At 41.1% G+C, this 9,776-nt stretch overlaps 1 protein-coding gene across 1 annotated transcript; it reads left to right on the top strand.

Moving 5' to 3' along the window:
* Positions 1-589: 589 nt before the first annotated feature.
* BLOC1S2 (biogenesis of lysosomal organelles complex 1 subunit 2) lies at positions 590-7,759 on the top strand. The gene is made up of 5 exons (XM_068549013.1): positions 590-877; positions 1,251-1,367; positions 4,683-4,802; positions 5,500-5,604; positions 6,939-7,759. The coding sequence occupies exons 1-5, from the start codon at positions 781-783 to the stop codon at positions 6,968-6,970; spliced, it is 471 nt and encodes a 156-aa protein (XP_068405114.1). The 5' UTR covers positions 590-780; the 3' UTR covers positions 6,971-7,759.
* The last annotated feature ends 2,017 nt before the right edge of the window (positions 7,760-9,776 follow it).

Below are 9,776 nucleotides of genomic sequence, written 5' to 3'. Positions count from 1 at the left end.
CCCACATGCCACGGAGTAACTAAGCCCGTGCGCCACAACTACCGAGCCTGTGCTCTAGAGCCTGCGAGCCACAACTACTGAGCCCGCGTGCCACAACTACTGAGGCCCGCAAGCCTAGAGCTCATGCTCCGCAAGAAGAGAAGCCACAGCAATGAGAAGCCGGTGCACCATAATGATGAGTAGCCCCCGCTCGCTGCAACTAGAGAAGGCCCATGCGCAGCAACAAGAACCCAACACAGCCAAAAATAAATAAACAAAGAAAGGCTGTATCAACCCAAGAGATGTAGGTGCCAGCCTGAAGTTTGGGAAAGAAGGTCCAATGAGCTGACATTAATCTAGGACATAGGAACGGAGAGTATTTCGGCTCAGGGATAATGCCCGAAGGTTTCCCAGAGCCTAGATGAGACTATCTTCAAAAGCAAGGATTCCTTGAGCAGTCTTTCAGTGACTAATAGCAGCCGGGCTGAGGATTCTCTGGGGAGGGGCTAACTTGTCTCCGGTCATTTTAGTCAGCAGGCCGCACTGGGCTTGACTCATCCCAGAGAGGTCTTACTAGGCTAGTGATCCCGCCAGGGAGTGGCCGCAGAATGGAGCGCATCCTTTGTGCCAGACGTCGGACTCTTGGCAGGTGATCGACTCACGAAGCCTATTTTAGCTTCAAATTCGTCTTGGTGCCTGCGCTAGGCTATCACTCATTCCTTGCGGTATGCCTTAGCCCAGAAGCGCAGAATCACAGGGCAATGAACCCTGCGCGGGGAGGGCGGGACACGCCCGGCGCGCATGCGCACGCATCCCAGCCCCAGAAGCAGCGCGGGGCCGGGCATGGCGGCGGCGGCCGAGGGTGTCCCAGAGAGCCACCGCGAGGAGCCCGTTCGGGGTATGTGGAGTGGATGGGGATGAAGTGTCCAGTGGGAGGCCTGGGGCTCTGGGTTACGGGTCCGAGGTGCCAGGGCTCACCTGGCGGGAGCGGGCAGGTCGGAGGGGCGCGCCTGTGTGTACGCGTGTTTGTTCTGTTAGGGCGACTGAGAGGTTTGGCCGCGGGGTCGAGTGTGAGCTGAGGCCGGTGCAAGGGAGCAGAGCTGGCGTGTCAGGTGGGGCAGGGACGAAGTGAGGGACTCGAAATTACGGCACATGGAGAATGGAGCCGATTTGATGCAATGAGGACAGGTGGAGGGATGTAGGGAGTGGCTTCTGTGGCAGGATTAGGACCAGGGCAGGGTGGGGCACTTACTCATTCTCCTTTGATACAGATGATGCCGCCGTGGAGACCGCTGAGGAAGCAAAGGAGCCCGCTGAGGCTGACATCTCTGAGCTCTGCCGGGACATGTTCTCCAAGATGGCAACTTACCTGACTGGGGAACTGACGGGTGAGGCGGGGCCCGGGTTGATTCCGGTAGTTATGGGCACCACTCGCTGGAGGTGGGGTTTGGCCCTGGTAGGCCTGTGAGGTGCTTTAGCAGCGTCAGTCTGCGGCTCCCTCCCTAACCCCACACACCTCGAAACATGCCTGGTGGAAGTTTGGGGAGGTCAAGAATGTGTAGGAAAGAAGTCCATCCGTTCCCTAGAGAAATTCACGAACTACTTTCAGCAACACAGGATAAACAACGAGGTCCTACTGCATAGCACAGAGAACTATATTCAATAGCCTATGATAAACCATAATGGAAAAGAATGTAAAGAAAAAAGAATGTATATATACGTATAGCTGAATCACTTTGCTGTACAGCAGTAATTAACACAACATTGTAAATCAACTGTACTTGAATAAAAAAAAAAATTCGGTACAGAAACACATAAGAATACTTAATACAGCCCTGCAGGCCTCCGTAGTGTAGACTGAGGCTGAGAAAACAAAAAAGAATTCATCAAGAAGTGCTTCTTTGGGGGAGGTGTATTTTGAACAGGGTTGTAAAGCGATTGGCCAAAAAGTGGGAAATGACTGGTGAGTGAAGTGGTATAAGCAAGCAGTTTGTTTGGCTAAGCAGATGTATTTACTAGGTTAAAGGGAAATGGGGAGTGACCTGCAGATTTAGGGATCTATTAGGTTCGTCTCTCCCACCCTTTGGGACATGATTAATTTTTTGGTCCAGTGTGTATTTCCAGGTGAACACATGACCCATGTGTGGAGGAGGATCTAAAAAATGAATTCTGGTCCAGTGTGGCTTTTCATAAAGGCTGTTATGTTGTTTCACTTCCCCAGGAAGTTGCTGTGAGATAAATTTATGAACCAGAATGTATGGGAAAATGCTTGGTGCAGAATAGGAGGGGTTGTGAGTCTCCAACAGCCTATTTATTTATTTGTTTGTTTATTTCTGAGCAAAAGAAACCAACAAAATCTAGATTTTTGTTTTTTGGCTTTTCTTTAAAAATTCCAAAGATTTGGCAGTAGTAGTCCCCCATTCTTGCAAGGCTCTAATTGGCTAGAGTTGGGCATTGTCTCCTTTAAATGGACCAGCGCTGTGCAGTTTGTCCCCACTACTCCCTGTTTTCTTCCTTTTACTGAGAGAGACCTGGTGTCAGTTGCCATTTATTACTGTTCTTATATTGTTGTTTTTTTAGTAGTGGTACAGAAATGGTTTTCTGTACCAATCAATGCCTATCAAAATAGGTAAAGTAAATGATAGACTAAGACTAAGAGGATCATAGGTTCCAAGAAGTGGGAGAGTATATTTCTTTGTAGAAGTGAGTAATCTTGCATTTAATATGCAAACAGCTGGCTTGCTTCACTCATTTACATAATATTGTTGGCTCCTGGGTATTTGAGTGTGTGACCCTTGTTTGAGAGAGACTAATTTGATAGCAGTGAGAGTATGGATATGGAGGAGACACAGAAGAGCAATATTTCAGATGAAAAGTAACGGTTTGTGACAGAGTGATGGTAAAAGGAATGGGGAGGGGAGCATGGATGCAAGAACATTATAGAAGTGGAATTTATAGGACGTGCTGAAATGGGTGTTAAGGGATGGGAGCAGCTTAAGATGTGTCTGCAGTTTTAAGCCTGGGTGGTGTCATCAGCCAAAATAGGCAGGTTGGAAAGAGGAACCATGTTTAGTGTGAAAATAATATTTTCAGTTTTGACTTGGCTGATTTTAGTTATTACTGGGACACTCAGGTGACTTTTATCAAGACATCCAGGTGACTTCAACATGTGAGTCCAGAGCTCAGAGAGTGATCAGAGCAGGAGAAACAGATTTGGAAGTCACCTGCATAGCAGAGTGAGTTGAGGCTGTGCAGGGTGAGACTGCCAGGGAAGACCATAGAGGTCGATAAGAGGACCTGGACTAAAATCTCAGGGAATGCCTGTATTGGGCAATTAATTTGTTTTTATTAACAGTACTTAAAGTACCTAGGTTTCCAAATGATTTATTACAAAATGAATTTTAAGTGGATTGTAATTTCCCTATGATTGTCCTTCTTACCTATACAGATACTTTTCTGAGTTTGAAAGGAAGCTAGCATAACCCTGGGAATGCCCATGGAAATGTGCCACCCATGTAAACCTCAGCCATGTGTCACAGCTGAGGGAAAGTTGAGAACTGATAGTTAAGGGGGTTAGATGAGAAGAGATCTGGTATAGAAACTCAAAAAGAGCAGTTAGAAAATGCTATAGCAGCCGAGGGACATGAGTGTTTCATGAAGAGAGAGAGATCAGTAGTGTCAGATATTATGGAGAGGCCCAGGAGGATAATGACTGAGAAAAGGCCATGGATTCGGTGGTTAGGAGAGCACTGATGACCTTGGCGCTTGTAATTTTTCTGGGTGGTGGGGACAGAGACCAGACTGGAAGGGTTTACATGAGTGAATGGTGAGGAGGAGGAAGCAGTGAGTGTAAGCTACTCTTTCAGAAGGGTTAGCAGTGAAGCTCCTTTGCTTTACTGAGCAAATGATGTAGGTGTACAATAGAGGGAGTGCTTTTGGGCTGGAGGAAACCGGAATATATTTCTAGATAGAGAGGAAGGTGCCAGGATGGAGAGAGAGTTTGGAAGGGCAAGGGAAAGGAGATGACTGAAGAGAGGCCCTGAAGAGGTAGAGGGATTGGGATCTGTCGTGGCAAGAACAGGAACGCTTCTGCCTCTTGAGAAGATACTAAGGTACAGAGAAGTGTGGAAGTGAGGCAGAAAGATTGAGGCAGTTTATGTCAGTGGGCTTGGCTTTTGGGAAAGTTGGAGTAAAGCCCATTTGCTTTGAGTAGGGATGGGGAAGGGAATTGAGGATGTGAGAAGCAGGCAAATGGTTTGGAAGTCAGTGTATAAAATGGAGTACAGAATCACAAGTAATAAATGAGTTACTAAGAAGTGTTGAGGTCCTAGTTGACTTTATATATATTTTGATATACATATGTATTTATGCTGCAGTCTGCCAAATTATATGTTTTCATGTTGTAGAGGTACCAAGACTGTTTCACCTCCCTTTTCTTGGTACATGAGTTTATCATTTTCCTTTCTAACTAAGATCCTGAAGCTTCTGGATTTTATTTGGTTTAAATAGTTTGCTGATTGTTGCCTGAATTTCTGCTTAGACATTTAGAGTACATAGGATGAGTATAAATGTCATAGATCAAAAGTGGCCTGCTTCTTTGACATTCCCTAGGTCCTGCCTTGAACTACCATTTGGTAGTTAATTCCACATTCCGGTTATCTAAACAAATCTTAAAGGCATCACATCTTCTGTTTGTTTTAAAGCCACCAGTGAAGACTATAAGCTTCTGGAAAATATGAATAAACTAACCAGCCTGAAGTATCTTGAAATGAAAGATATTGCTGTAAACATCAGTAGAAACTTAAAGGACTTAAACCAGAAGTGTAAGTAATAATTTTTTACAATTAAACGTGTTTGTATTTAATGTTCTTTTGTGCTTGGGGCAGTGGAGAAGGGAAGGGAACATGGCCCCTGTCCTCAGGGAGCTCATTTTCTAAAAGTGAATTAGAAAGTTAAGGTGAATTTCTTCCATTGTGAGGATTAGCATGCTTTGGTGGTATGGTTATTTCTGCTTCTGAATCTTGATTTGATCCGTTTATTCCTGGAAAAACAGTGAATTAATTTAACAGTGAAATCTATAAAGGGCTACTTTATAAACAGAAAACCAGAACATCTATAATTGGAGAATGCTACTTTAGACTGGTAGAATGTATTTTCCCATTGACTTATATTTGTGTTCCCTGTTTATACTTGTGTTCCCTGTCTTATATTTGTGTTCCCTTCTTGGTCTGGGAGTACCCAAGAAACTGAATCAGTAACGGAAAGATTGCTTGAGGAGCAAGGAATTTAAGAGAGGAAAACCAGTAGATGAGAGAGACTTAACTTTGTTTAGGTCACCGTCATACCTGATCAGCTAGCTACTGTCTTCTAAGGCATCTGCCTGCTAGTGATCAGAATCATGTCACTCCACCCACTCTGTCTTAGGCAGAGATGGAGAGACACTAGCATGCTTACTTTCCACTTTTTTCTGCACTCCTTGTTGATGCTGTATAAACCTGTGGTCTGTCTTTGTTTTTAAAGATGCTGGACTACAGCCTTATCTGGATCAGATCAATGTAATTGAGGAGCAGGTAGCAGCTCTTGAGCAGGCAGCCTACAAGTTGGATGCGTATTCAAAAAAACTGGGTAACCATTTTTATTTCTGTTTTGATTTGATGAGTACCCTCCTGCCAGTATGACCTTATATAATAAGATGGTTAACATTTATGATGTGCCTACAGTGATCTATTTTAATCTTCACAAAACCTCTTGAAAGTAACTTTTTATTAGTGACAATAATAAAATAACATTTCCTGAGTACTTAATGATATATCAGGCACTGTTCTTAATATTTTGCGTCTATTATGTTTTTTATCCTTCAGTCTCTGAGGTAAGTACATGATTTTTATCCCCATTCTATTGAAGAGGAAACTGTGGTTGAAGGGGTTATAACTTGCTTAAGGACACAAAGCTGGTATATAGAAGAGCTGTATTTCAAACTAGGTCTGATTGATTACAAAGCTCAAGCTCTTCATTGTGGTTCAGCAGGCTGAAGCATCTTTAATAATGTAGATACGTGTCTTAAAAAACAGAGTAGTCAATCAAGGCTTTCTTGAAGGGTTACTTTTCCTTTAAGGAGGAAACTGGTACTAGTATTGATGCCTTGCTAATTGACTCTGGCTCTTACAACCATGATTAAAAATAATGCAGTTGTTTTTAGCCTAGATATAATTTACAGATTATTTTATTTTTATCATTGACAGTTGTTGACTACTTCAAGAGATTGGTTTGTAGCAGACTGAGATTTGACATGCGTGGTAGTTAGCAGTTTCATTGTCCACAACTAAATTTACTAAACGGTGACTGTGAACTTTAGAAGGCATTGTGCCAGATGCTTTCAAGGTTTTAAAGAAAAAGGGAATCCATAACATTGAGGTTTATTTGATGGTCTTTTAAATTTCTGTATCTTTCAAAATTGTTTTCCTAGAGTGAGGGGTAGGGATAAGAAAATAAAAGGTGAAACATACTTCTTGAAAGTCCCAGTCTGGCTCTCAGAGGGTGCCTGGGACAGAGCCTGGAGAGGCAATTTCCTGTGCTTTGTAAGACTCCTGGTGGCTCAAGTGCCAGTAGTTCTGCTTAACCCTGGTGGAGCATCTGAGCAGGTACTGTTGATAGGGTTAGAATTTAGGGAACTCATGTTAGGTTCTCAGTTCTGTGTGTGTATATTTGACTCCTTAAGTTGTGCACATTGATTATATTTGGACAGATATCCAAATATCTGTCCTTAGCTAATATGATAGTTGCCATTTATGGTATGCCTATAATTTGGATACAGTTTGGACAGCTAAGAAGACTGAGGTTAATAGATATTTTTTAATGTAATAGACGTTTTTGAATTTGCCTAGAAATGCTAACTGAAAAGTATCTTTTTAAGAGCCAATTTTAAAAGATATAACTTCTTCTCCCTCTCCCCCCTGCAGAAGCCAAATACAAGAAGCTGGAGAAGCGATGAAAAACTTATTCCTATGGGACAAAGTCTTTTTTAATGTGGGAAGAATGTTTTATAAGACCTGAATCTTGAGGCTGATGAATTGTCAAAACTCCTCAAAAGGCAACTATGCTGGTCATCCCAGAAACTTTGCAACATTGGAGTAAACTGGAGGACTCTGGCTACTCCTGGAAGAACTTCTTCTGAGGCAGAATCCCTCAAAAACTCACGCTTATAACTCCTTACCTTTTACTTGAATGCTTCATCATCCATTCAGGACAGAGACTCTCTCAAAGTTTGCATAAACCTGGACTTGCCAGTAGAATCAAACGAGTGGGCCTGTTTTCCCTGGTAGCAGTTGATTACTACGTTATTTTCTTAAATGGTTGGTTTTTGAGTTACTGTGTAAATGGTTGTTTTTTTCTATTAAGGATGTAATGTATTGCTAACAAGATTCTAAATTTAAAAAGGAAAACAAAACAGTCTTGTTCTTGACAGTTTGTCACCTTGTGAATGTCAGTAATTTTCCATAACATTGCAAATAACAGAAAATCTTAAAACAATTTCAGGCCAAGTCTTCTAGACTGAACAGAAACAGTGAAAGGAGTGTTGTTGCGATAGTTTGGTGTATGTGATGGGCCCCTCCTGTCTCTTCTCTGTATGAGTCAGATGGCTGGGGATGGATATCATCTTGGCATGTGCTCCCTTTTGGAAATATAAGGACAGGATGTGTACGTGTGTGTACGTGTTAGGTGGGGAGGTGGGGCTGCCACTCGGGCTGCTACTCATTAAATAAAGCATTTTTATAAAATATCTTCCTACTTGTGTCTGCAGGGTCAGGGGGGCTCCCAGGGACCTGTTTTCCTTTCAGACTAAAGACATCAGTGGATGGAGGATACTGACTGACCAGTCTAGTTTGGAAGACAGTCAACCATATCCAGAGTTGGGTGTTAGTGGTTAGAAAGGTGTCTGAGGTCCCCAATTCCATCTCCAAAAGAGTTCTTAACTCTATTTTTGTCATTTCCCACCATTTAAGTTCTAGTCCACCATCATTTATCCCCTTCTTCTCTGGACTACGGCTGTGGTCTCTTCTTATCTTAAATATCCCTCCAACCTGCAGTCCACGCTGCTGGCAGACCAATCTTTCTAAAATGTAAACTGGCCACATTACTCCTGCTTAGATTTCTTTCATGACTTCTCCTGGCCTCTTTGAAAAAGCCAGACTTTTTTTTAACTTAGAAACCAAACTTTTAATAAATATTTCGTATTACTTTTGTGTTTCTGAGGGTGAACTAGTCTAATGTAATTCTCTTTGGCTCTTTATTATACTTTCTATAACTTTTTCATACAAGATTTGAAGCATTTAGCCAGATACACATCCTGACACAAATTTTGAAATTTTGAAATTGATATACATAAATAGAGTGGACAACATCCCCAATTATATTTAGGATATAGGGTTCTCCCAAGATAGAGCTGAAAATACCATAGTTTTACTCTTTCATTCTATTAATGTAGTGTATTACATTTATTGATTTGTGTGTGTTGAATCATCTTTGCATCCCAGGGATAAATCCCAATTGATCATGGCATTTAAGTCTTTTAATGTGCTGTTGAATTTGGTTTGCTAGTATCTTGTTGAGAATTTTTACATCTATATTCATCAGGGATATTGGCCTGTAGTTTTCTTTTCATGTAGTATCCTTATCTGGCTTTGGTATCAGGGTAATGCTCACCTCATCAGATGAGTTTGGGAGTGTTCCCTCTTCAATTTTTTTGGAAGAGTTTGAGAAAGATGAGCATTAATTCTTTTTTTTTTTTTTTTTGGCACTAATTCTTTATGTGTTTGTTAGAATTCACTAGTGAAACCATTTGATCCTGGGCTTTTCTTTGTTGGGAGGTTTTGATTACTGATTCAAAATCGTTACATATTATTGACTTGTTCAGATTTTTTCTTCATGACTCAATCTTGGTAGGTTATATGTTTCTAGGAATGTATCCATTTCTTCTAGGTTGTCCAATTTGTTGGCAGATAATTGCTTACATAGTCTTTGTATTTCTGTAGTCTTCTCTTTCATTCATAACTTTATTTATTTGAGTCCTAATTTGTTTTTGTCTTGGTTAGTCCAGCTAAAGTTTTGTCAACTTTGTTTATCTTTTCCAAACCAACTCTTAGTTTCATTATTCTCCATTTCTCTATTCCATTTATTTCTGCTCTAATTTTTATTATTTCCTGGCTTCTGCTAACCTTGGGCTTAGTTTGTTCTTTTTCTAGTTCCTTGAGGTGTAATGTTAGTTCCTTGAGGTTTATTTGAGATCTTTTTTCTTCATATAGGCATTTTTGTTTGTTCTTTTTCTAGTTCCTTGAGGTGTAATGTTAGTTCCTTGAGATTTATTTGAGATCTTTTTTCTTCATATAGGCATTTACAGCTGTAAACTTCCCTCTTAGAACTGCTTTTGCTATATCCATAAGTTTTGGTACGTTGTGTTTCCATTTTCATTTGTTTCATTTGATTTTCCTTTTGATCTCTTTTTGTCCATCTGTTGTTCAAGAGTGTGTTATTTAATTTCCATGTTTTTGTGAATTTCCAATTTTTCTCCTATTACTGGATTCTAGTTTCATGCCATTGTGCTTAGAAAAGATACTTGATATAATTTCTATCTTCTTGAATTTATTTAGACTTGTAGCCTAATACATGATCTATCTTGGAGAATGTTCCATGTGCACTTGGGAAGAATGTGTTTTCTAAAGCCAGGTTTCCTAGCATGCATACAAGGCCCCTATTTTATTCCCCTTTTCAATTTTATTCCCTGTTACTCTGACACTTAA

This window comes from Eschrichtius robustus, chromosome 7 (genome assembly GCF_028021215.1).
Source record: "Eschrichtius robustus isolate mEscRob2 chromosome 7, mEscRob2.pri, whole genome shotgun sequence".
NCBI classification, from domain to species: domain Eukaryota; kingdom Metazoa; phylum Chordata; class Mammalia; order Artiodactyla; family Eschrichtiidae; genus Eschrichtius; species Eschrichtius robustus.
The sequence above is the reverse complement of the archived record's forward strand: the minus strand, read 5'-3'. Positions and strand labels throughout refer to the sequence as shown.